The sequence below is a fragment of the Lissotriton vulgaris genome, chromosome 12, assembly GCF_964263255.1.
Source record: "Lissotriton vulgaris chromosome 12, aLisVul1.2, whole genome shotgun sequence".
In the NCBI taxonomy this organism is placed as follows: domain Eukaryota; kingdom Metazoa; phylum Chordata; class Amphibia; order Caudata; family Salamandridae; genus Lissotriton; species Lissotriton vulgaris.
Window position 1 is genome coordinate 282,135,669 of NC_141700.1, and position 27,179 is coordinate 282,162,847.

General features: G+C 45.4%; 1 protein-coding gene across 1 annotated transcript in view; it reads right to left on the reverse strand.

Moving 5' to 3' along the window:
- Nucleotides 1-648: 648 nt before the first annotated feature.
- The window catches only part of LOC147673967 (coxsackievirus and adenovirus receptor-like), a 162,837-nt gene continuing 136,306 nt past the window's right edge, over nt 649-27,179 (reverse strand). The window contains exons 4-7 of the mRNA XM_086945055.1: nt 17,247-17,405; nt 4,859-4,981; nt 2,838-2,976; nt 649-1,479 (exon numbers count right to left, since the gene is read on the reverse strand). Of these exons, the coding sequence (XP_086801181.1) occupies nt 1,170-1,479; nt 2,838-2,976; nt 4,859-4,981; nt 17,247-17,405 (731 nt within the window). The 3' untranslated portion in view covers nt 649-1,169. The remainder of the gene's footprint in view (nt 1,480-2,837; nt 2,977-4,858; nt 4,982-17,246; nt 17,406-27,179) is intronic.

The following is a 27,179-nucleotide window of genomic DNA, read 5'->3' on the forward strand; positions in this document are numbered from 1 at the left end:
TGGCCCTAAGTCACATGATGCTTGCATGATGGTGCTTAACCCCTTGCATGCTTGTGACGAAACCGTTCCGTCACAAGCCTCGGGTGAGCTGTGCTTGTGACGGAACAGTTCTGTCACGGCCCGCTCGCCGCACCTGCGTGGCGCGAATTCTGCGCCTGCGCGGACAATTTTATGGGCGGGCGGGTTCGTGACGTAACCGTTCCGTCACAAGCACAGCTCACCCACGAGCCGTGACGGAGCGGTTCCGTCACAAGCACGGAACCGCCGCGCGGCCGCCCCACCCCCTTAGCGCTGCGCCGGAATAGCCGCCGCAGCGAAGGGGTTAAAAGCGAAAACAGACTGTAATCGGGTCATGTGATCAAGCCCAGTTGTAGGGCGAAACGGGTCATCTGCCATGCCAATTGTCAGCATCAGCAAATAAAGGAAAAATTAATGCACTTAACAGGTGTCCGTGTCCGCTTTTCAGCCAGCTGCTGTGGAAATTTGGTGAACTGCATATATATGTGTGTGTATATATATATATATATATATATATATATATATATATCCAAGCCTTCCCATTACTTCCATTAGCTCCGACACACATGTTTTAACTGAGATTTTGCTTCAGTCGGGTGATTAGTATTGTAAAAATGAAATAATTCAATCTGAAACAAAACCTTCAGCTTTATTGTACATCTTAAATATCCAAAAAAGTTAGGAGTAGCTGACTTCCCCTTTACTTTACAAATGGAGAGATTATTGTTTAATCATCTACAACAGTTTCCATTTATATAACTTGATCATTTTTCCATGGCTCAGCATCTCTTCTTCATGGCTGATTATCGATTCGTGGAGGCTTTGGCAGGGAAGAGCAAGTTGTCCTGTATAGCTAGTAAGATAGCTCAATGCGTTAACACACCTCCTGCAGGCAGATGAATCTCAGAAGAAACTCACTCATCGTTTCTGCCTTTTACAGTCAATACAATTAATGCCATCGAGTTGGGCAAATATAACACCTGTTACCATTTTTAGCGCTGAGACTGTGTTTCTGGCGCCTGCTATGCAAAGATAACGATGGCTTCTTGAATTAGAACCCTCCTGCTTTGGGGCTGAATCATCCCACTTATAAAATGCCATTGACGATGACCACTGCGTGTCCTTTTGCCTGGGTTCCTCTCCGCTAGACATTAAACGACGAACCCCTCCCGGGCCTGCGCTGGCACCATCACCGGGACTCCCCCGACCCGGCTGATATTGTACGGGGCGAGGCGGGTTGGCCCTGGGACGGTGGCCACCAAATCAGAACCATCACTTTCGTAGTCCTCGCTCGGTGGCCTCTTGCTGCCAGCCAGCGGAGGAGCAGTCGCCTCTTCTTTGGGGGCCTGGTCGTAAATCCGGCGTAGGGAATAGCTGATGTTGTGGGAGCGGTAACCCATGGCGGTGCGTACGCTGCTGGCGCGACTGTTGTTGTTGCTCGGGGGAGCCAATACATCCTCCCTGTGAACAAAAGACACAGTTTACGTCAGCTCTTTCCATTATGTTGACATCTCCCTGCCTCTTGTTTCCCATCTTTGTGCGATTTTTACAGTCTTCTATTTTTTTCATTTTCTTTCTTTTTTTTTACATTTGACTGTGTGTTGCACGAGGCTACCAACGAGGGTGCATGCATTTGTCACAGCAACTTCTAGTACGCTACTCACATGTAGTAGAATCATGCAGTGCAGTGCCAGTTTGACAAATAAGTGTGAAAAGTATGTGCGAAGAGTCACAAGTGCATTTGAACTTACCTTTACACTTTTTGGTAATTCACAGGATTCTCAGTAGTAACCCTGTGAAGTTCCATGCGTAATGCTGGCAAGATTATGTGTCAATTTTTCAACATTGGGTAATTGCACACCGTGTACAATAAAGTACTGTTAAATTGTATCACAATACGTAAATGCATATATTTTTTTCTCCAGTGTTGAAATATGTCCCCATGCCTGCTCTTCAGCAGGAACAAAATCACCAAATACATTCAACAAAGGCACCTCCGCTCTAGATTTGCACATGGCCTCTATATATATATTACTGTACTTATACATATATACCTTCCATGTACTTATGTACCTTTATATTTATTACTTTATTCCTAATTCAGCATCTCCAATGCACTACCCTACACCTCACCATATACCTGCCTCAATATATCCTTTACCTGCACACTTCGAATCAACTAAAATCTCAATATACTACTCTCTCCAATGCTCAACTCTATTTGTCACCCTACACCTCTCTCAATATATCCTCTACCTCCACTCTCTATCTCATCCCAAACCTCATTCTCCTACTATGAGCCCCAAAATAACCCTTTCTAGACTCTTCCCTCATCTACCCCCTCTTTTCATCATCTCAAATCTCCTTTTCTATTCAGATCCCCCAAATAATACTTCCTTCCCTCTGACTCCCTCTCCCTCTCCTCTCCTCATCCGTACCTCCTCCTGCTGCTATGATCTCCAAATAAACACTTTCTAGACCCTCCCTCTTTATATTTCCTTATACTAATTCACCAGTAATTCTGCTTGAGTTCCAGAGTAGCGTGCTACTCGCCGAAAAGAGCTTCGAAGGGTCATCAGGGGTAGGAAGAGCTATATCAATGCAATTACAATTACATTTACAATGGGGTTGAGGCATGATGGTGGGGTGGTACCAGTAGAGTTTTCCCTGCTGCTCTGTAGTATACCTGTCCTGGTGAAGAAGGGAATACCTTATTTTTCAGTGTTTGGTCCTTGCTCTTTTCACAGTGCCAAATTCTCATGCTCACCATAATATCTCCCAGTGGTGTTATCAGGACTGTTTATGAGCCCTTTCCTCACCTGATATCATTGGCCAGCTCCTTCTCATAGCGCCTCCTGTTGCAGCAGCAAATACAACACCAGATCAGTAGGAGGAGAAGGAGCAGCAGGAGTAGGGCTCCGATGACCGCTCCCGCGATGATTCCCGCGCGATTCACTTCTGTTATGAGAAGACCAATGAAACATTGTGTCAGAATCCTTTTGCCTCCACAGACTAACAATGATCTTACCAGGATTTGTTAACTAAAGCTTTATTAAATTCAAAGACTATGTGCTTGGAGGAATCATATCACTTTATGTTTAAGTGATTTTCCCAGGAATATCCCAATTTCTCCCATCAGAATTTTAGCCTTGTGGATCAAAAACCCCAATATTCTAAATGTGAATCTTAGAAGCTTAAAAAATTAGAGGGGGTAAAAATGTATTTCATTTACATTTAAAATTAGAAAACAAATGGTTATACCATAAGTGTTCTGGACAATGTCTAATGGCTTTGTTCTCATTATGCATTTCGGGAGGCTGTTTTTTGGAGGCCCTGGGCCGGTCAACCGGTTCTGGTGCCTCTGTCACTTTCTCCAGCTCTTTTGAGTTAATCGCAGCAGGTAGAGTGGGGCATCAGCAGTAAAAGAGAGAGAAAAAGCGAGAGAGAGAGAGAGAGAGGAAGAGAGAGAGAGAGAGAGAGGAAGAGGGAGAGAGAGAGGAAGAGGGAGAGAGAGAGAAAGAGAGAGAGAGAGAGAGATTAAGAATGAAAAGACATAAAAATGAGGTAAACAGGGCTGAAGGAACGAAAAAGGCAACATGGAGAGAAAAAAATGAGAGAAGGACAGAGCCAGATAATGGATGGATGAAAAAATTAAAGAGAGAAGGGGGAAGGAACATGGCTGCTTCTGGTTCTACATTCGACCTTGTTATTCATATCGTCCTAAACTGTTACCTAAATCAGCCAGAATGTTAAAATGGCGTAGTGCCCCAATTAAGAGGCCTTGCTTCTATATATGCTGTGTAATCACACAGAGAATTTTTATGCAACACCTGAATCAAGCTGATGTGGGAGGCTGAGGACCAGAATTGTAGTCCAGCAGTACGTTTTCTCTTAAATCAAGATAGCAGGAGTCTTCCTCAGTAAGGGTCTGCTGTTCAGGAAGATGACAGAGAAATTAGACCAAGAAGAAAGGATAGATGTAAATGGGCTTATAACTGTATTTTATGCCACAACTTTTACAATTACATAGTATTGAACCCCACATTAGGGTTGGGGAGTGGGTCGAACAAAGCATGGTTTGCAGTATAGGTTTTGTGAATGACCAATCACCACAAACATGTTCGTTTTTGGTCATTCAGAACTCTTAAGTTAGCCACTTCCCACAATTTAAATGGTTGGAGGTTTACTGCAAAGGATTGCAACAATGCCCCTTCCGGGTTGGGAAGAGGAACTGGTCCCTGCCAAACTTGAAGGGGATGTAGCGGAAGGGGTTTTCTAGAGTAGAAAAAGCTTCATCAGTAGAGAAAAAGATGTAGACATTTTTTTGCAATTGCACATTGAGTTTTGCATCCCTAGGGCGTAATTGTATCCTATGCATAATGATTCACTGCTGAAAGGGGAGCCCGGGGAACGGATCACCACATTCCAGCAGTACTCCTAGTAATGTGCAGCTTCCCTTGTGCAGTTATTAGGAATGCTTTGGTTGGGACTTCCCAAAGTAGTTAGTTGGCACCCGTTTGTAGCAGTACTACTGCTGGGACAGATTTACTCTTTTTATTTCTGAGCAGTCTATTGGTTGAGTTCAATATAAACAAAGAAATACTTCCAATTTGAGCAGTCTGTCAGGAAGCAATATTGTGAACTGGTAAATCGTTTCCACTTCCAGATCCATATGTTGCATAATTACCAATGAGATCAATGAACAAAGCTGATACAATATCAGTCTAAAACGTAAAGTTATACATGCATATGTCAGACAATCCCAATGCTAAAACTGTAAAATGAACAAATATAGGTGGACTTCGCCCCGTCTGTTCTTCATCTCATATCTCAGGCTCACCTTGAGGGGCGGATAGTGCGACGGTGCATTCATCGAGGCCCACTTTGTTCCACACCGTACATCTGTAGGTCCCGGTGAGAGCTTGAGAGAGGTTCCGGATGAGAAGATCGCCGTTCAAGCTCCCTGAAAAGAAAAGACATGTATAACCCAGCCTTGGGAGAAGATATTGACATGTATCATTCTTAAGTTACCTTTGCTGTCACAGGGTCTCATCAAAGTGTTGTATCCAGAATAACATTGAAACTGAGACATAGCATAAGAGCCACTCTTTCTGTGTTATCTAACGACTAACTCTGTTGATTAGTAGTGTTTTGTGTATAAATACAAATATATAAATGTTAGGCCGCAGCAAGTTTTTGTACGCAGGCAAAGTTTCCTGAGATTTTGCTGGATTTTAGCCTGCTGCAGATTGGTTCCAGCAGAAGAATATGTGTTATGCACTACGCTTCAACTTTCCAGCCAGATACTGACCAAATATGTATTGTGAAAATGTTGAGTAATAATGCGAATTTTCATGAAATTTCATAAAATGTGTCATTTCACTTCATGCTACTTGATCCAACTTTCCTTGTAATCGTGTTCAGGCAGTAATGGCAACACTGCCTGGTGCCTGGAGTTATAGATGACAAAAACCAAGCATGGAGCTGTAGGACCACCCAAAAACAAGAACGGTGGTGGACAGCATACCTACCATAGCAGCGCACATGCTACCCATAGCACATGTAAAATGTGAATGACAATATATTAATACCGAGAACAACGTAGAACAGTATGATGAATAAACCCACCTAGTCAAGGTTTTTCAGGCACGTCTATAATAGACGCAGAATGACCTGGGCCTCCCACGGGAGAAGAATGGTGACCACCATTCAAGGATCAGTCTGAGGGTGGAATTGAGGAGGGGATCAAGATTGTTAGGCTCTATAGACAGAATAATCGCAAAGGCAGGCCTGAAAAGGCACAGGGGTGAAAGTATGTGCTTAGCAGTGTCTATGGTTGCACAGTAGTAAGATGAGGAGACTACCCTACCAATATGAAAGAGCTGGAGACAGCTGCAATTGCAATCCTCCTCTTTGAATCTGAAGGGTGTGATGAGCAATAAAACGCTTTCAAAAGAAAACCTAAAACAGAATAAGTAGCATCTCATAAGGGATAAGCAAAGGCAATCTTCCAAACAATAAAGGACCATGCAGAGTGTGCGGATTTTCTGTGCAATGACAAATTCGCCGGCATATGTGGGCTATTTCAGGGCACAAAGCCTGAGACGTATACATTGATATATAATCTTTACTCCATTGATCCCATATTTTCAGCATCCATTTTAGGACACCCTCACTCTTCACTCCTCATCCTTCATCCCTCATCACCATCCCTCGTTTATTTAGAGGTGTGAGAGTCATATCAAAGAAAAGAAGCGCTGCATTCCTTTGAACAACTTGATGTTAGGTAGGGTTTTGTGAATGCCAATAAGGAAAGTGCTACCAGATGATGTGGTGTAGGACAAGCGGCTCTGGGAGTGACTGTAGTAAGTTGTTGTTGCTCAAACCCTGTTTTATTGAATTGGCGTTGCAACATTACATCAATTCAAAGTAAATTACAAGGGCAAAAGAAGAGACACCTTTGTCATAAGCAATACACTCATGAACACTGCAGAACCACATCAGAGGGCTAGCTAAACAAGTGTATACAGCAGGTGAGTGCTGTTAAAGCTAGATTGTTGCCCCGAGAGACCTGTGGTGTAGCAGTGTGAAAAGCAAGGAAGTACATACTCAACAAAGCTCCCTCCACGCGAGAGCGGGGTTAGGGGCCTCTGTATTCCAGTCTGTGTCTGGAACAAGAGAACCCCAGGGAGGGGATGTAGTGCTTTTCGCTCATCCTCTGAGCCTGAACGTAAAGATCATCAAAGTAACAGGAGAACTTAGAAAGAGAGGGGAAAAAAAAGTCACCAGCTGTATAGCTGTAATACCAGAATAGCTAGAGGGAGTAAGGGGGGGGTGCCCCAAAATGCGGTGTCCCCCCACAAGTGTGGCCCATTGGTGGTGGGAGCGATAGTGCGCTCCATTCTACCCAAACTAATCAATCAAGAGGAGGGCGTGAAGCTTGTGTGGTTGGAAGCATAGATATTCTAGGCGGGCCAACCACAAGTAATCAATAAGCAGCGTCTAGAGACACAGATAAGTTTTGTCCAAAAAGAACAGTTTGAGTCAAGTGCTCCATTGCTATGGTATGCCAGAGATTCGTGAACCAAGATGCTACAGAGGGGGCAGAGGAAGATGTCGAGGCTCGTGCTATGAGCTGCTTTGCTGGACCTGTCATCTGTCAGATACAATATCCGTCAGTGTGGGTCATTGCTTCCAACGCCATTGGGCAGATACCCAGAATTATTGTATAATAATCTGCCTTTATCGGGTAGCCCACAGTACCTTTTATATGGCTTAGAATCTCCTTCCAAAAAATGGCAATAGGTGGTCATGTCCACCATATGCGATGGAAGTCGCCTAGCTGAGCTCTGAATCTCCTGCACAAGGCTGGGGTTGCAGGGCAGATGGAGTGCAAGGGGGCAGAGGTATAGTAAAACCAAAGTGAGCAAGGTATAGTACCATTGTTGCATTATCTTGTAGGATGTTTGCTGTTAGGGGATACTTCTGTGTGTTTTGGGGATTTCAACTCATGGCGAGTCCTATTATTTCTCTGAGGTGTCCATGGTGTTGTTAGGAGTCCATCTCCACTGTTATAGGGGGTGGGGTAAAATGCGGGATTGTTGTAAGACATCAGATGTCTTGGAGACAAACCCCGGTTGCCCTCAAAGCTACGGGCCAGCATTTCAAAAAGTGTGAGGGCGCGAGTGGCCGCAAGGGTATTAGAGGGATGCAATGCCAAGTGATGCAATTGAATATATTGATGGCGGGTCATGTGGGGAAGGCAAAAGGTAACTTTGCATTAGTCAAATGATTTGATAGTCGGTCCCTCAGACTGGTCCTTTAAGATTCTGCATTCACCCCCGGTCCAATCTGGAAAGGAGCCCCGGGGAAGAGCGACTGTAAAGTCGGGGTTTGAAATAATAGGGGTACTTGGAGAAGGGAATATGGTCAGGCCCCTCCCAGTAGCTAATTTGTCCCATATCTCCACAACTGTAGTCGTCAGCTGATTATATAAAGGCTGCGGGCGAAGCTGCTTTGGGAGCCAGGCCAAGTATAACAGCAGTCTACAGGACACAACTTGATCCATGTGTACCCAGTGTTCATCACTTCCTCTCACCACCCACCACAAAATAAAGTGCAGGTGGGCAGCCCAGTACTAGTTTTGGATATTGGGGCAGGCAAGTCCTCCCAGCTCCTAGGAAGCCTGAGAAAGGCGTTTGAGATGCAGGGGCGCTTCCCTTTTCAAATGAAAGATTGGAGATCTCCTGGTAGCTGTTTAATATACTCTGTGGCAATAGGGGTAGGCAGTGACTGAAAGAGGTGGAGGAAGAGTGTTCCTTTTTAGCACATTGACGTGACCCAGATCTGGAGGGGTCTCCATCACCAGAAGTCTTCTAGGATCGCTTTACGGTAGCGGGGCCAATTAACTCACGTCCATGTGGCGAGGGAGTTGGTGGCAGTAAAGCCCAGTAATGGCAACCTATGGAAAGGAGCCAGTGTCTGCAGGTGTTGCAGGTACTGCTGTGAGATTGTTAAGTTAACCGCTTGTGACTCAGCCAGGTTAATCCTGTGTCTGGACACTAGTTCATATGCTTCGAGGGCGTGGACCTTTGCGGGGAAAGAGGTGTCTGGCTTGTTCAGAGGAAAGAGGAGGTCATCAGCATAAAAAAAGTTTTTATGATCTTGCTCCCAAAAGGGATGCCCTTGATTTCCTCGGACTGCCTGAGGTGGATAGCCAATGGCACCAGCACTCGGGCAAACAGCAGGCCGCGTGCCCCAAGACAGAGGGAAAGAGTGGGCCCTTTGGCCATTCACTCAAATGATCACAGTGGGTGCCACATAAGAGGCCGTGATTCTGCTGATCAAGTAGGGCTTATCCCTATCTTTCGGAGGAGACTGTTCTCAGGAAGTCCCAGCTCACCCTATCGAAGGCCTTCTTGACTTAGAGGGATAAATAGGCAAGAGTTCGAAAGTTGTCAGAGCCCTGCCTATGCTTTACAAAGCTGACATGGTCAGGGTCCACCAAACCAGGCAGCTGGGGTTTTAAGTGATTGGCCAGCATTTTGGTGTAGAGTTTCGCATCCATGTTTAATAATGCTATTGTACAATAGGAAGAGTAGAGTTTTGGATCCTTGCCTGGCTTTGGGGTGAGTGTGATCTCCGCATCGGACATCATCAGCATAAGGACAGTAGCTTGAATAAACAAATTGTAAAGCTTGAGCATGTGGTCCTGAAGTTGCGGAAAAAAGACTGCATAGAATGCCAGGGTAAGGCTGTCCAGGCCTGGAGACTTGCCCTTAGGAAGTTCTCTGAGGGCCATACAGAGTTCAGCCATGGAGAAGAGTTCTTCCAATTTGTGACCGAAATGGTAGCCAGGGCCTGCCAAGGGCAGTTGTAGAGGTAAGAGTGGATTGAGGTTTGGTCTTTTCCCCCAGAAACGTAGAGCTGTTAGTAAAAGACCCTAAAAGTCTCCTGTTTATCTGGCTACCTGGTATCCCAGTTGGGGCCCCCCACCTTGATCTTGGCAATATATGAGCTAGTGTGTTGGTGGAGAAGGGTGCACACCTTGTTTCCCTGCTCATAATACTTTTGTTTGAGTGGTAGATGTGAGTGTTTGGGTTTGTTGACCCTATGTGCCCAGAGATGTCCCCTCAGTATGGTCGGTTGTCACTTGCGTGATGATGTAGGGTGCTGCTTGTCTGAGAATTTCAAGGAGAGGATCTCCTCAGTGAGATTTATTTTGGATAGATGTGTCTCCCGAGCCCTAGTTATGGAGATAGACGACAAGACACAGTGCATGGTGGCTTTAAACCTATCCCCAAGCATGCCAGCAGGGTAGAGTTGCTTGCTGTACCCGCACGCTGTGCTCATACAAGCTCTACATGTGCATGATCCACAATAGAGATGTCCAAGATCTGTGCAGAGGTCAAGTTCCTCAGTAGGGAGGGGGTTATGAACAGTTAGTAAATACAAGAGTAGGAAAGGTGCACAGGAGAGTAAAAAGATTAGTCTCTTGAGTCCAGGTGTAAGTAGCGCCAAGCATCAACAAGTCCTTTTGCAAACTCCTTCCAGAGCACCTCGGACATGGCACATGTACCCTGAAAGTGCGCTGTGTTCCTATCAAGATCAGGGTTCCACGTCAAGTTAAAATCGCCCCCCACTATAGGATCCCATTTGGCAGAGCCTAGCTGTTCCTTGAGTGTCTTTTGTAGGAACGCATATTATGGTTGGTTTGGGGCGGAAAGGTTAAGGAAAGTCAGTGTGTCCCTACCTCTCTCCACGGTCGGAGCCAGGACCCGCCAGCCTGGGTCTCTAGTCACTGTGGTTACTTTAGTGTAAAAAATGCCCAGCGTTATAGAGTCAGTGTATGCCCAGTGTTGGTGATGGTACCTAGGATGCATCATGCTGTAGCAGTCCGCCCTAAGCAGTAGTGTCTCTTGCATAAGAATTGCGTCAGGGTCCTGTTGTGTAAGATATTGACAGACCTGCCGACTTTTGCTGGGGGAGTTAAGCCCATGGAGATTAAGGGACAACAGTTTTAAATCGTGCATGGAACGAATGAGAATAAGGCGATGTACAGTGCGCAGTGGTCAGGACCCCAAATTGCCCTGTGGACAGCAGATTGAGGAGGGAGTCCAGGCCGTCACCCCCAGGCCCACCAGATGTAGTTGGAATGGCATGGGGACCTGTTGGGAAGGGTGTAAATGCAGGGAAATTGAAGGGGACAACAGGACCCAACCTAGTGAACCATTCTATCAAGGGTGAAGAAGAGAGACTGCTTGACCCTATTGATGTGTCACCCTCAATGAAGAAATGCCCAGCAAGGAAGGCGGGGTGCAGAGAATGGTGCAGAAGAGCAATCTGTGAAAAATATAACACTGAAAAGACAAGTGGTGATAATCAGTGATAAATAAGTAGTCCCTGACAGTTCAAGCACCAGGCCGAGGGTCCTGCTGATGATGGAATGAGAAAGTAAGCGGCGGGGGCCACTGGTGTTTCAGAGTAGGTACAAAAGCTGGTTATTTGTAAATCATGCATCAGCGGAAGAGGAGTGTGAAGATTCCTGCTTCATCTGCTGGAGGTGTGCAATAATGTCTGCTTTTGCTGTGTGGGAGGCCTTCACTGCAACGTTGTGGTGGCCTCTGTCGCTCTTATGGATGCTCCGCTATGTGGGGTTTCAATTACTCAGACGCACAGACGAGGAGGGCGAAGGGTCTCTGCTTGGAAAATCCCCTGGCAGTCCGAGCATACCCTTGGCTTCAGTGAGGAATCCCACCATCCTCTACCTGACATTCCATTGAAAAACCAGTCAAAGGGGTGGGCCTCCTTGTTCTAGAAGAAATTAATTTCATTACAAGACAGGAGGCTACATTAGGCATTAATCCTTCAATGCAGTCTCACAAGCAGCCGCTTACATCATAGAAAGAAAAACTAGAATGCAGTGACAGCATAACAGCAATATAAGGCATGAGCAACATCAGAACTGCCTCTTTTAAATGCGGCTCGCAAGCAGATAAGTTGGCTATCCTTACTCTTCCTCTAATCCTCCGACAGCGGCTGGCTCGAGCGCGTCAGTTATATCGCGCTTGCCAGCCGCTGCCGGAGACACCGATCAGCTGTTGCCCTTTCGTATTTTGGCCTTCTCTTGCCCCGCATATTAATTTGCCTTTCCAGTTTGCTTATTAACTTGAATGTACTAAGTTCGCTTGGGGCAAGCCTAGGTAACAGCCCTTTCTTCCTTTGCTGAATATTTTGTTCCTTATAAAAAAATATATAAAAAAAGAAGGGTGAAATTAGATATATATTAGAAATATTTTAACCAGAAAATACCCAATAAAATCAAATAAAATAAACACGGTGTTATATAATTATATCTTTATAATTATATTTATTTAATAATAATTTAAGACTACCCTAATTATATCTTACCTGTCATGTCTGACATGGAATCAGATGATGCTATCGCCAGTTCCCCTAATCATACAAACAACTCATTTAACATTTTCCTACAAAAGGAGATGAGGTCCTGCATGATGGAATCACTCAAGGAAGTTATGTCATCAAATAGACCCTTCATTCGGGATCATGATGACGATCTTCCTCGTGATCCTCAACCTATATATTCAAAGAGCAGTAAAAAATTCAAACACTGCCAAGGCACTACTAGAGGTCGTGGTACCTCATTTGACATAGCGGGTCCTAGCACCTCATGCTTGTTGGGAGGCCCTCGTGCCTCAAAAGATACAGGTGTCCCTCGCGACACGAATAGGATGGGTATCCCTAGTGGCACAAATTTGGTGGGTGTCCCTAGCGACATGAATTTTAATAGTGCCCGTAATGACGCAGGTACCGACTCCGACGAGGAAGAAGTTTTCGACAACCCCTACGATGAGTTTGCCCTTGACTTGGACAATCAAGATCTCAACTACCTGGATTTTAACATCCAATCTGAGCTTGAGTCTTCCCCCTCTGCTAAGGACGCTATTCTCGACCCCTTGGGTGGCAAAATGTTTTCTCCCCTCAACATCTCCCACCCCAATAGCTCCAAATGGTTTCCCCAAGATTACGTCTCTAAGTTCATTACCTTGAGAAAGAGACACGTAACACCCTCAGATCTGAATGCCCGAGGCCCTGTATTGAAGATAAAGTCTGTCAGACCCCCAATCTCGACCCCGACCTTATTCAATTTCTGTTTAAACTAGGTAAAGACCCTAGGAAAGGCCTTGAGAGAGCACTCAAAAGCTGCCAAGATCGTCTCCTTGATGTCCTCGGCCCCCTTACTAAGATTTTAGGCTTAATATCTTGTATTGCTCAATCATAATATGAAGGCCCCTGACATTCCAGGTGAGTAATTTATAATGACAGCGAAAATCCCCCATCGAGAAATACCAAAGGTTTATCTGCCCCTACACGAGAAGTGGGAGCTAGTAGAGGGCCACACAGTCGCAACCAGGTAGGGGAAGAGTAGGAGGAACCACCCGCAGGCTTAGAGGAATTCCACAAAACCAACAAAACAAAATTACACCCCGCCCTGCCAGCAAGGCAACACCCCCTCCAAACTAAAAGGAAGAATATATAACTAAACGGTAAGTCTAGCCAGTCTCACACCTCTTCTGGCTCCAGGAGGAACTTCATTACCTGATTACAGATGACCCGCAGTCCATCGGGGGTGAGCATTGTGTACTGTATACTGAGATCTCGAAGTTTGCACTTAGCTTCCAGAAACTAGGCTCTCTGCTTCTGGACTGCCATCGTGAAATCGGAGAAGAGCAGCACACAACTGTTATCCATCATCAGCTCCTCATGTTTCCTGGCACACTTAAGAATGTGATCCCTATCTCTGAAGTGGAGGAGGTACACTACAATGGGCTGAGGTGGTCTTCCAGGAGGTGAGGAGTGGGCTGGCACTATTTGAGCCCTCTCAAGTATAAAGAAAGAGGATAGACCCTCTAGCGTCCTTCTCCCATAGGAAAGTCTCCAGAAAGTCCACCATATCACAACCCTTAGTTTTCTCAGGCATACCCACCACTCGTATATTGTTTCTGCGGGCACAACCCTCAGAGTCCTCAGCCCAGGCCTCAAGAAATGCACTTGACACATCAAATTGTCCATCTGGGTGGATAAGGCTTTGGTTGTGGGCACAAGTTCCTACAAGGTGAGTTCAGTGGCAGTAATATGTTCTCCCAATTTATGATGGTTATCCTGGAATAGGCCAAGGTCTACCACCTCCATGTTGATTTTATGTTCAAGGGTGTCCTTTGAATCATTGATGGGCAGAAGGATAGAATCCAATTCATCTTGGGGAACTAGCACCGAATATTGGAGTGAGCAATTATTTTCTAGGGAGACAGGGGTTTTTTCAGGATCTGTTCCCTGGGTTTCTTTCCATCGACCAGGGCACGCCATGGTGAGAGGCAAGACAAAATGAGGGAAGGGAGAGAACTAGGACTAGCCTCCTGTTACCAATGGAGCCCACAGGTAAGTCAATATGTAGCATGCCTACATCTCGGTGATACTGTGCCGTGAATAAGAGGAGCAGTATAAACCAACAGATCACAGTCAACCAAAGAGTTTGGTATGCCCCAGAAGAAACAATCAGAGGTGGCACATGTATTGGCAGAGGATGTGGCCCCCAATGTCCAATACAGGACAGATATCAGCATAAACAGCCCGCAAAAGTTTAAAAGTGGTACACTGTGGAGAAATTGTATATTGAGTCACATCAAGGCAGATGCCCCAGTGGGCTGCCCAGTCACCAGCAGTGTCTGGAAGAATCACACAGAGTCACTGGGGAAGCAATTTCTAGAGTCTTTCCAGCTTGGACTAGAGAAAGTCAGTGATTTTGGGGGGGGGAGGGAAAGTGGTCAGTCCCAGGCACAGTGCGACCCCCACCAGCATGTCAGGTAGCCGTAGTGGGCCCTTAGTGGTGAGTAATAGGTTAATCAGGAGAGGAGGTATTGGGGCTCTTGTAGTGAGTTAAACTGTTGCTTCTGTGCTAGAGTCAAAAGAATAGTAAGACACCCACAGCACCCCAGACTCCAAGCAGGCCTATAGCAGCCCCTGCGAGTACTCTTAGCATGGGCCCTATGTGGAGCAATAAAGGGGGGATGAAATGCCCGGGGTATAGGTCTTTTATCGCTATCTTCAAACAGAGGCCAAAGCGCCAACTGTCAGTTAAGAGAGAGGAAGATGGGGCCCACACTGGGATCTGGCTGCTGCGTCAATCCCCTTGGTCCTGCTGCAAAACAGGGCCCTCGTAGGCGCTACCTGAGTCTGGCAGCACCTGCTTTTCAGGTGGTCAGGGAGATGGCACGAGGCAGGCAGTCTGCTGGGTGATGCGCAAGCTAGGTTCTATAGATGACGGCTGCCGTCACCGTGCAGTCTGGTTGGGACCTGCCACTGACAATGGGCTTCCCCACCACACCTCTCAGCACTAACGTCCTCCAGCGGTGTCGCCGCCATCCTGCAACCACTCTTGCTGCACTCAGGGAGATGTCCACTCACCACAGAAGCCAACTCCTGGAAGCCGACAGCATAAAAGTGGGGTAGTGCAGCCGGAGACAGTCGGCAGCACCAATGACTCCAAGCCACTTTCAACAGGTTCTCAGTTAAGCAGGGAGGGCCCCTCAATGAACCCACCAGCAGACCAGGGTTTAGCAGCCCCTCCAGTGACAGCTCCTGCTGTGACCTGGAATGTGTTTGGAAGCTGCTGCAATCAACAGCGGGCTACTGCCATCTTGTGAGCTGTGCAATGCGGCCAGTATTGACGGCCACACCTAGCGGTTTCAGGGTGTTCCCTTGGGGTCATCAGGGTGGTCCCCCTGCAATTTGGTGACGATATCAAGGGTTAGCAGCCCCTGCAGCCTACATGGAGAAAATGGCCTCCCCATAGCACCTGTGTGGTTGGCATCCCAACCAATCACAATGCTGACATTGCAGCATTGTGATTGGCTTAGGGGTGAGGAGGGAGGCTGCCTGTTTCCTGTGAGGAGCAGAGATGACGCGGGACCGGACCGTGCCAGCTAAGGTAAGTTAACTTTTTTTATATTTACAATTAACCCTCCCCACGCATGACCCCCTCCCCATGTGACCTCCCCAGCCCCCCCACACACGAATCATGCCGGGATGTTTTGGGAGATAAGGCCATTCCAAGATCAAAATGGGTTACATTGAGATGTTTAACATTTACAACTGCTATGAACAGCACCACAACTATTATTATGTGTAGCATCGTAAATGTCCTGGTACTCCCCTTATTTCCAGGCACTTAACAATATTAGGTACACTGGTAATTTTGGAGGGTGGAGCCACGGGGGATATCAAGTTGGACTTTAAGGGTCCCCTTAGAAAAGAGGATTGTTACCTCACATCTTCTAATTCCTGTCTCAATTCCATTAAAATTCTTAATTTTCAACCAGAATCTGCGGAGGTACAATTGATCCTGGAAGTTTTAATAGCATCAAAAACTCCCATTACCAGCTCCATCAGAATTTAAAGGCCACTTGAAATTATGATAATCTGCTTTGATAAGCTATCTTTTTTTTATAACACCTTATTGATTTTTTTAAGGCACAAAGCAACACACATAGGCCCATATGTATAAACATTAGGAATAACGATTACCTAATTACGATTTCCTATGAATCAAAATTAGGTATTCGCCATACCTAGTGTGTAAAACTCCAAGAGTTACCTTTAGCGATTCCTAGGGGGTTGCAAATCGACCTACCTCATTAAAATAATGAGGTAGGTCGCAATTTACAACCACCTAGGAATGGCTAAAAGAACGGGAGGTTGGCTTGCTAGCGTCAGCAGACCTCCATGCCTGATATTGCTTTTCAATAAAGCAATACCTTTTTTCAAACGCAGCCCATTTTCCTTAAAGGAAAACGGGTTGCATGTAAAAGAAAAAAATGAAACGTTTTCTTTTAATTTTTTAAGAGCAGGCAGTGGTCCTATGGACCACTGCCTGCTCTTAAAAAACGTTTTTGCCACCATTCCTAAAGGGAAAGATGTCCCTTGGCAACCCCTTCCCATTTATGAATGGGTTGAATGTTTTGCCACCACATTCACGGTCACAAAACATTCCTACATACCGCTGAGATTTGGTATTTGGAAGGGACGCCCTTAACACGCCCCTTCCAAATACCGAATCACAAACCCATTTAGAGATTTGGTAACAAATTACTGAATCACAAAATAGGGTTTGGTGCAAAGGAAAATCCTTTTTTTGCATTGGCAAATGGGCCAATTCTGTGAATAGGCTTTTTGCGAGTGCAAAATAGGTTCATACATGTGGCTCATTATGCTGATTGACTCTGGGGATCACTTATACAATCAAGGACGATTCCCACCCTCAAACCATAGTATGACCACAATTTTCCCCAGGTCTTCGCGTGCTTCTTGGGCATCCTAGGGCTTGGTATATGGGCTCATTCAGGTTTGCAGATGAGTCCATTCCTGCTTCTCACTCTTTCAGCTTTGGGGCAGTTGGCGATTTCCGGTATCTGGCTATGTCCTTTTTCGCCAATAGTGCACCTAGCTCCACTAACATATAGTATCCTCTAGGGCCCTCCAGGACCTCCACCAGGCCCAGCAATATGATCTTGGGGGAGGCCTTGTTAATAAGTGATTTTAAAAATCAGCTACATATATTAATTATCCTCTCTTGTGCTCTTTGATCAAGTGAGAGTTTTAATGACTGCATCTTTTCTCACTAACCACGCATATGAAAAGCTCCCCCTTACCCAGGTTTAGAGTTGGTGGTACAGCAGGGCTGTCTCCAGAGATCTTCTCCCATTTGAAGGAGAGAGGTTCAGAGCCTTCACCAGGCTTACACTTCAACACAACGTCACGACCCTGGTACTGTTCACCTTCAACCAAACACTGGGTCCGAACTGGCTTCACTGTGGAAATGAACACAATGGAAAATAAAGATAAATGAGATACAGTTTTCATCTCTAATTTACATGAAATCCTTTCAACTTTGAAGCAAAGTCCACATCGCTAGCATAGAGAGCAGAATGGGGCACATGCCGACACCACTAGATGAACGTGGTGATTGAGTTGTATCAAATGTATACGTGTTTCCTCTGAACTTTATCATGGGGCTAGGCATGATTAGGTGCCGTAGAACTCTGCACCATGCTTTTGATGATACTATGTCAATGTGAAATTGATGATGAATTGCTGAGACATTTTTGTTACTTGTAGCTGTAATCAGAAAATGTTAAAGAAAGGTTAAAGAAAACATTGAAGCAATGTCTAGACAAGGAACCAGATTCACAATGAGTTTAATAGGAGTAGGTGTGACTTATTCTTGTAGTGATTAGTAAATCATATCTGCTACCCCTTCAAAGTTTTCCCTACTCATGATAGGGTTTCAACCAATATTCTGACTGTCCAATTTATTACATCTGAAATGTCTTCAATACTGACCATTGACTGTCATTTGGTATAGCCCCATTCATTCTTGTCTACATACCCTCTCCCTATGAAATCCAGCACTCCAGTAACTGGCTGGACTACGGCAACGCAATCTATGCAGGCACCACCACCCACCTCATAAGAATATTCCAAACAATCCAGAACTTTAATAGCAAGCCCATTGCATGATTCCTGGCCATGCATGCACTAAACTTCCCAGTTCTAGGGGCAAGAGAGGGTATTTGGAGGGTTTTTATTGAAGAGGCCGCTTTTACTGGGTGCTATTGGTTGGAATGCAAAGCTGAGCCAGAGATAATAAACACATTTCTCTTGTCTTGCCTCCAAATGTAACATATCCTAAAAACAGATTTCTTTCTGAGAGAGGGTAGTCCCATCGAAACCAATTTAATCATTGGGTTTCCTCTTACCCTTCCCTCATCTCCTGTAAGTCACAAAAGCTGGAGCAGGAGCTTTGCAGCCACTTTGTGTCTGCACCAGGCACAAGAGTTTTCATAAAATTTGGCCAGTTACAGAGTTTGACAGACTTTCACAAACACAATGGAGTACCTTGTCTGCCATACTACCATCCTGGCTGCCGGACTTACAGATGGACAGACCATAAAGTTTCTGCCGATGGATCCCCGATGGCTCCTGTCAATGAAAGCTTCCTCCAACAGCCCGATGGTGTAGAGTCCGCAGGAAAAAGGCGTTTACACTGACTGCCCTACTTAGAGTGTAATGTCCTTTTTTTTCTGCCCATCACTGCAAGGAAAAACCTGGTGGTGAAGGACAGATAAAACCATAATGCCCCTCACACTCTCGGAGAAAACCTCCAAGGTGTCGAGAGTCATTTGTTTTTGTTTTTAAAAAACAAACTTTCACTTTTGGAGACTGTTTTCGGAAAACAAATTAAAAAAAAAAGTTTGGCCATCCACCAAACTTTGTTTACCTTTAAGGAAACTGCTGTCACTGCGGCTCCCTTTAAGGGGCAGAGATGATCCCTGGGCCACCTCCACATCCCTCAGACTGATGTATAAGGGCCTAACTAAGAGTTAGAAAGATACCTCCAGGGTTAAATTCAGCAACTGAACAACTAGGCACAATTGCTTTGGATAGCTGAAGTGTTTTATGATTACTCAAACCATTCTTAATTTGGTCAGTCACCTTTTTTGTGCTTCAGGGATGCCATCCACATATGTCAATCCACATTCCACCATTCACTCACAATTATCCTTCAGGATACCAGCGATTTTATGAGATACAGGAAACATGGACAGTCCAGTCTAAATTGGAAGATTACAATACAATGCAATAAGAGACAAGACAAACAAAAAATGTAAGGATTCTCCTCTTTACGAGCAGGTTCAAAGGTTTGTTTCTCTGAAAAAAATATATTTATCTGCTTGGAAAGAATAAATTGCTACCATGATACAGTGGGCCATTTAAGTAATACGCTGCACAGTTCAGTAGCTATGCAACTAAGCCTTCCATCCACCATGACTATTCATTCAGTGTACAATGCATTGTTGCTGAAACCATTTATATAAAGGGAACACATTTACAATCCAGCCTCGCACCACTGATTCAAGAACCAGAGCATAAAGTAAAAGCAATTTTAGATTTCCTTAGATATAAAGGGAAGTTTCCATATCTTATAGGTTGGTTGGGTTATGGTCCTGACAAAAGGTCATGGGAAGAAGTCACTCAGGTACTTGCCCCAAAGTTGGTAACCTCTGTTCATAGACCATCAGCCTGATTCATCAAGCCGAAATCGTCTCGCAAAGGGCCAGATTCTGAGAATCTGGCCCTTTGCGAGCTCTATTTTTGCATTTGGGATTCATCATCCCAAATGCAAAAATTGGTAATAGCGATGTCGCAATTTTGCGAGGAATTAGATTTAAGGAATCTCTATTTGAGATTCCTTAAATGCAATTCATCATCCATTTTACAATTGCGAATTCGCAATTTCGGCCCGCTATTTACCGCGAGGTCAAACCTCGTGGTAAATAGCGAAAACTCAGAAAAATGCTTTTAAAAGCATTTTTCTAAGTTGCATGTTGCACACACACATGTCCTTTGGACATGTGTGGGCGCAACACCTGTTTCAATTAGCATTTAAGGGGTGCTACAGGGTGTCCTTTGGACACCCCTGGCACCCTTTAAATCGCTATCTTATTTGCGATTAGCTAATTGCTAATCGCAAATAAGGAATACTCCCCATTCATTCCTATGGGCCTTTTGGCCCATAGGAATGAATGGGGAGTTATTCCTTATTTGCGATTAGCAATTTGCTAATCGCAAATAAGGATTGTGTAGGAATCGCAAATCTTTTTGCGATTCCTACATGAATCCCGTTTTGCGAGTCTGTAATAGCGATTCCTTATGAATCGCTATTATAGACTCGCAAAACGGGTCTATGATGAATTAGGCTGAATGTCCCTACAAGTCAGTCCTTGGGGAAAGGCTTTGTGGGGAGGGGTGTTGTCAGGTGTCAGGATAGTAAAACCCAGAAGGTAGGACTTATGGCGATAATTAGGCTAGGGTTCATGTGGGTATAACGCTCAGTCATTATCACTGCGTACACTATAATAATTTTACCTGGACAGTGAAGAGAGAACGTTAAATATATCTTTTGCTTTCATTAGCCTCCACCATTTTGTTATCAGCTGCAAGTTGGCGTTCTAATTGTCTACCTTTATACCTGTGAAAAGAAAGCAGAAGTGGAAACTCATCTCTTCCCAAAGCAACTAATTCCTGGCTAGCATCCTCCATTTGCGTTCTTCACTTGTCAGCAATGCATATGCTTTAATGCATCTCCTTGCTGCTTTGTTGTTATGGCTCAATACATCACCAGTGCTTCCATCTGAAAACATAACTGTTCTACAAACATTCTGCTCTATCTGGCCATGTAGCTTAAGGCAAATGTTGATGCATCTATGGATTTTCCTAGACATCGGGTGGTATCCTACTTATTTCAACTCAGACATATCTGTTGCAATATTGTTTGGGTTTTCAGGCAACCTTCTGTTCAGATGAATATTCTTACACATTTTGTTGAGTGTTTTTTAGATTACACATAGCAGAGCTTTCATGCAAAATGTGTGATGGAAGACTATCCTCGAACTCTTGAAACAGTTTAATTTTTTTCAAAGCCTATTCAAGTTTATCCAGATAGATCTGAACTATTTGCACACAAAGGGCCTGATTCTTATGCATTTAGTAAAGCATCCCACCTAGGGCCTGATTAGGATGCAGTGAGGAAGGAGTCATAATGGCATTTGCTCCTTCCAAATCGGATCGGGAATGTGTCTTCCCGACCGATGGCCCCATTACGATGCGGTTAGGAACAAATGCTCCCATTGAAGTCAGTGGGTGTCCAACCAAATAGTATATGGAAGCATCCAGATGCATCCTACTCGGTCGGTCGGACACTCCCGATCCAAGTGGGTCGGAAACCATTTCCAAACCGATTTGGTCGGAATGCTTTCCAACCCGCATCAGAATCAGCCCCGATAATGTAATAGTCAGACTCCCATGCTTTCCTCTCTGAACACTGCCTCAGCCTCTACTAGCCCCTTGCTCTAAAGTCTGCTGGCTCTTGTCAACCTGTTGTCCCTCTGCTGTGCGTTGTGTGTTTCCTCTCCTGTCCCCCTCCTCTGTAGTCATTTTTTTATTTTAATTTATTAGTACCTCTCTCTAGTTGTTCATAGGATGCAGTGGTTATGCACAGTCTTTCTGCTCCTCACGGCTGTGGCTGGTTGGCCACAGACCCAGTTGGCGGTAGGGCTCTCAGCCTATCCACTCTGCAGTGCCGGTAGCAGGATCGGTTGTCCCGGAATAGGCCTGTCCTTAGCAGGTTGGATGCAAGGAGAATGGCCACACAGCTTCTGTGTCAGAGACATTGCTGAGCATTACACGGAGTTGTTGAGCTACCTACAGAGAGAACACACCACATTGAAGTCTGTATTGGCCATTGCGCTAGCCACTGATGATGACTTCATGTTGCAAACCACCAAACACTTTGCAGAAGAGATCAGTTTGAATATAATTCACATTTATCTCTCACAAGATAGCAGCGAAGAAGAGATAATTGATGAAATCTTCAAACCTAATGAGCATCCCAAGGTTCATGTTCCTGTACTAGATCTGCCTACAAGTGGTAGCAGTCTTCTATATGCTGCTACTCAAGAGAAGGATGTTGATAAATTATATAATGTGAACGAGGGAAGGTTGGTGAATAGAGTACCCTGGATAGGTTTTATTTCCCCGACTGCCTTGGCAGTGATCTCTTTACGTGAAAAAAACGAAGTACTAATTTAGATGGGATGAAAGTTTTACGAGTTGGAGCCCATGGAGCATTGGAAGTGATTTTGCTGTGCCTTCAACAGAGAAAAGGAGCCATGATGATGAGTTGCAGAGGCAAGTGCTGCATCTGCAGAGTAAGCTCTGTGAAGCAGATATTGTGGTAATTGGAAGCAGAAAGCCAGACTAGGTTCCATTTGATAGGAAAATACCTGCAGACAGTGTCATCTATTCAATAAAGTGTGCAGTTTTTACACTATTTCAATTCAATTCAAAGAATCTTTATTCGGTGATTAAAAGACACCATAAAAGCACAATCATATTTACACAATAAAAAAGCATTAAACATTTCAGAATTCTTTGTACAATAAATTTACAGACACAACTGTAACAGTATGGCCATATATAACATTTAAAAATAAGAATAAAGGATTTCAATCTACACCTCTAGTGAGCCTTAGTCTTAGTGCTACCTTAATAAAATTCATAATGCTACACAGTGTCAAAGGGTCCTCGGCTTTCTGTAAGAAAACGAATGCCTCCCTAGCGTGGACCAAATTAGCTTTTTTCAAGATATTTACAAGGTATTTACGCCGGGGCATAGAGTAGAGAGGGCAAAGTAAGACCAAATGAAGGGAATCCTGCGGAGACCTATTGTCGCAGCCGCAGGGCCCCTTCTGGTCTATTGTTGTGACGAACCCCGCTGGTGATGCCAACATGAATGGGAGTAAGTTTAGTCTAAATCGGCACATCAGGAACCTATCCTGGGCGTTGTGCATGAGAAACAAGTATGGCTCCATACCTTCAACGCTTTTTACTTGGTGATGGGCCCTCACAGTCTTTTTACATCCTTCAGCCTCCTCTCTGCACATGGTTTTCTGTTCCAGGAAGATTCTCCCCACTTGCTGTTTGTCCTGGGCTACAATCGATGCAGGGTGAAAAAAGAGGTTCCCAAGGCCTAGCTCCTCTAAGCTATTCTTCACATAAAGGAGCCAAGGGATGCGCATACATTTGTCCCTCTTTAGACAATCTAATAAGATTTCTCTGCTTAGTGTCGCCTCCGGGTTCACCCAAATTTTTAACCAGGCTATGATTGGCCTCAGTTTTATCAGATCCTCTATGTATGATCTCCCTAGCTCTCTGTGGACAATCGAACCAGCAGTACATTGTGGGGCCCTCAGAACTGATTTCAAGTATTTGTTTTCTTCTCGTTGGATGCTAGTGGTATTAACAAAGCCCCATACCTCTGCCCCATAGGTTACCTTGGAGCATGATACAGAGCTATACAGGTTTAACACCTGTTCCGGGGACCATCTTCCTAGCCTCCTGCCATAACTAGCAATTGCCCCGTTAGATGATACCATTTTACCACAGCGTTCCTCCACCAAGGTATCAAACCGCAAGGCCCCATCAAATGTAACACCAAGGTATGGAAACGTTTTAACCTCTTCCAAAATGTGGCTCCCTATTTTGTAGGTAAATTTAGAGGTGTTTTTTTTCCCTGCCCGGAGCACATAACATTTACTGAGATTTGCAGAAAGATCCAGGGCACTCATAAAACTGACAAATCCGTCAATCAGGGTTTGAAGACTCCTCGGTGTGCGTGCGATCAAAACCGCGTCATCTGCATAAAGCAGAACGGGAATGTGACGCGACCCCACCCTTGGGCAATCTGTCTTCAATCCTAGCAGAAACTGCTCTAAGTTGTTGATATAAAGGGAAAACAAAAAGGGAGCGAGAATGCAGCCTTGACGGACTCCACTCTTGCAAGGAAAAGAACTAGTCAGCCCCCCCTCCCTATTAAAGCGGACCTTGGCAGTAGTATCACTATGCAGTTCTCTCAAGATGTTAATTAGGCCGCTCTCTATCCCCATGCTGAGCATCATGCCCCACAGTTTTTCCCTGTTAACGTGATCAAATGCTGCTGCCAAGTCCATAAAACCCATATAAATGGATTCATCACTAGCTATGGTATACTTGGCAGTCAGCATATATAGATTCAGACACTGATCACTAGTGGACCTCCCTGCCCTAAAGCCGTATTGGGTGTCCGAGAAGATGTTTCTTTCCTCGGTCCACTCGGACAATCTATTGAGGATTGCCCTCCCCAACAGCTTTGCTGACACTTCAATCAGGGAGATCGGGCGGTAGCACTTTGGGTCATCCCTATTGCCCTTTTTGAAAATTGGCACAATTACTGCCGTGGACCAGGATCGGGGCAGGCCATAAATAATAGCAGTGTTTATTACCCTTGTCATAAGGGGGGCCCATAGTTCGATGTTACTCAAAAAAAGATCAGGGGGGATTCCGTCAGGCCCCGGTGCTTTGTTTTTGGTCAGACCCTCAATCCCTGCAATTATTTCCTTGATGGAAAATTCCACCAGTGTGGCCTCAATAGTACTGGCCGGGGAGCCTACAATGGAACCAGGCTCGTGATTATAGAGGCCCCTAAAGTGGTTAATCCACTGCTCTGGGAGAATATTAGCCCCTATATCCGGGGAATCTTTTTCCTGGAAGGTTGGGTTATTAATTATTTTCCAGAAACCCGCTAAATCCTTTTTTTCCCCCGCTTCTCGTAAATCTGCCCACGCTTCCGCCTGCAAGGCAAACTTCCTCCTCTTAATTTCTCTTTTGTAAACGTCTCTACACTCTTTAACTTTGTGGGGGACCCTTGGTTTAGCTTTAAGGCTGCTTTTCAGCTCCCTCAGAGCTTTAGAGCAGTCTTTATCAAACCAACGGGGATTCCCGTCAGTCTTGAGTGGCACACTGGTTTTTAATAAACCGTCAACCAGCTTAGCAATCTGGTCGAAGGCTTCCATTACCCTCGGTCCATGGACTTCGGTGTCCAGGCAATCATTAATAGCTAATTTCCCTGCGTCCACCAAGCCCTTATAAAACTTTTCCCCATCTATTTTAGCCCATTTTAATCTCCTGCCCTGGTCTGTTGCTCTCTCGGTGATAGTAGGGTGGGCTCTAGTTCTTGGGCCTGCCAAATACTGCAGTTCCAGGACAAGAGGGTTGTGGTCGCTAAAACCACTCCACTCAATCCCTACACTGATTGTCTTATTAATTAGTGCCCTAGAGACCAAGATATAATCTATAAAGGAGGAGCATCCTCTACCCTTAAATGTGGGGGGGAGTGTGCCACCCTCCTGCATCCCTACCATGTTAATGGTATGTCCAAGATCATATTTAAGCCGTAACGTCCTAAGGGCTAAGCCCAACGGCGTGTGTGAGAAATGCGGTCCCTTCTCCATAGGACATCGGGACCAATCTATGTTTGTTTGGACCAGTGCCGGGCACAAATGGCAGTTAAAGTCTCCCATGACCACTAGCCCATATGGGAGCCCGTTTTTTTGACCTGTTAGTACCTGGCCCAACCTGTTATCTAGTTCAATGGCAAGGGGGGTGTTAGATCCCGCAGTCTCATTATTATAGAGGTTTACAGCGACGAATCTAAGTCCTTTCCCAGTGAACCTAACAGCCTGAATCCTGTGGGAGTTGCACTCAAGGCAAGCATAATTTCTCGGTAGGCTCAGATCTGTATAAATAGCCAAACCTCCCATGGCTCTCCCTGATCTTGATTTTTGCGCAGGTACAACAAAGGACTTATACCCTTCTAGGTGAAAATTATTCTCCAGGGCCCAGGTCTCCTGCAGGCATATTATGTGGAATTTCCTGATATATTCAAGCCACTCCTTGTTATTGACTTTCCCAGCCAAACCGGCTATATTCCATGAAATAATTTTTAGTGCGTCCCCCGCCTGGACCCCACTTCGTTGCATCCCACCTAGAGGTTCTCGCCCTTCCTCCCCCGGGACTGGTCCTTGCGCATCACCCATGCGTGCATTGTCTACGACCCTAGGTTCATCCAACACCTGGCTCCGGGCACTACCTATTGATAGGTGGCTGGGAATCTCCTGCTCTACATTTTGGGCACCTCTAACCCCGCTATCCCACCTGCAGTGTTCTGTTTGTCAGTCCACCCCCTCGAGTCCATCCAAACAATGGAACCGGTTAAATGTTTGGAAGGGTGGTAATGGCCGGTTAAGTAGTGGCCTGGGATTGAACTCATGATGCTGGGCGCCCCTTCGGCCCACCCTTTCCCAGTTGTCATAAGAACGGGTCCCATGTGTGCGAACCGGGGCAGGAGGAAAGAAAAAGGACACATGGAGTGTTTGGATTGTTGTCACTAGTGATCTATTCCTTCCCTGGCATATGTGAGCAACTGTTCCAGTATCCCTGAAGCTCACCAATATGCAGTCCCCTATGATGGATTTACGTGTTCTCCCTATCCAGGGTACCCTTCTGACCATTATTATCTCGTTGCTTAAGTGTACAGGTAAGGGTCTATTTTGATTTAGCCATTTAATCACCCTAGTTTTTAAAGTGCAGAAATCCTCAGCTTCACCCTCCTTTAGTGGGGGGACGCCCGCCATAACTACTGTGAAGTCATTCGCCTCTGGTGGTAAGTTGGGTCTGCGTGGCCTAGGAGGGGGCTTCATTGATGGGGTAGGTGCTACACTTTCTTTCGGCTGTACTGGGGGAACGCTGTTTACCTTTACAGGGGGGCTAGATCCTGTACAGTTGGGTGGTTTATTTAAGGCAGGGTTGTTCCTCTGAGTTTGTGGTGGGATGGTCGTAATGGGCGCCTGTGGGGGAGCCAGGTGTAGTGCGCTATTCGGGGCTTTTGAACTGACAGTGGGTTTAAGAACCTTTTCATGGGGTTTGGGCGGGTTTTTAATGCTACTTAGTGTGGCCTCAAGGATGGTTAATCTTATTTCCACTTTTTTAATGCTTTCACTAATAGGTAGCAAAAGTGACCTAAGCAGGAATTCCAGGTTGCCCAGCGGGGCAACAGAAAGAGGGGCATTGGTGGTGTTACTAGCCATCTCATTAGGCAAAATGGGGGCCCCACCGTCCTGAGCCGTGGGTATGGGGTGTAAATCACC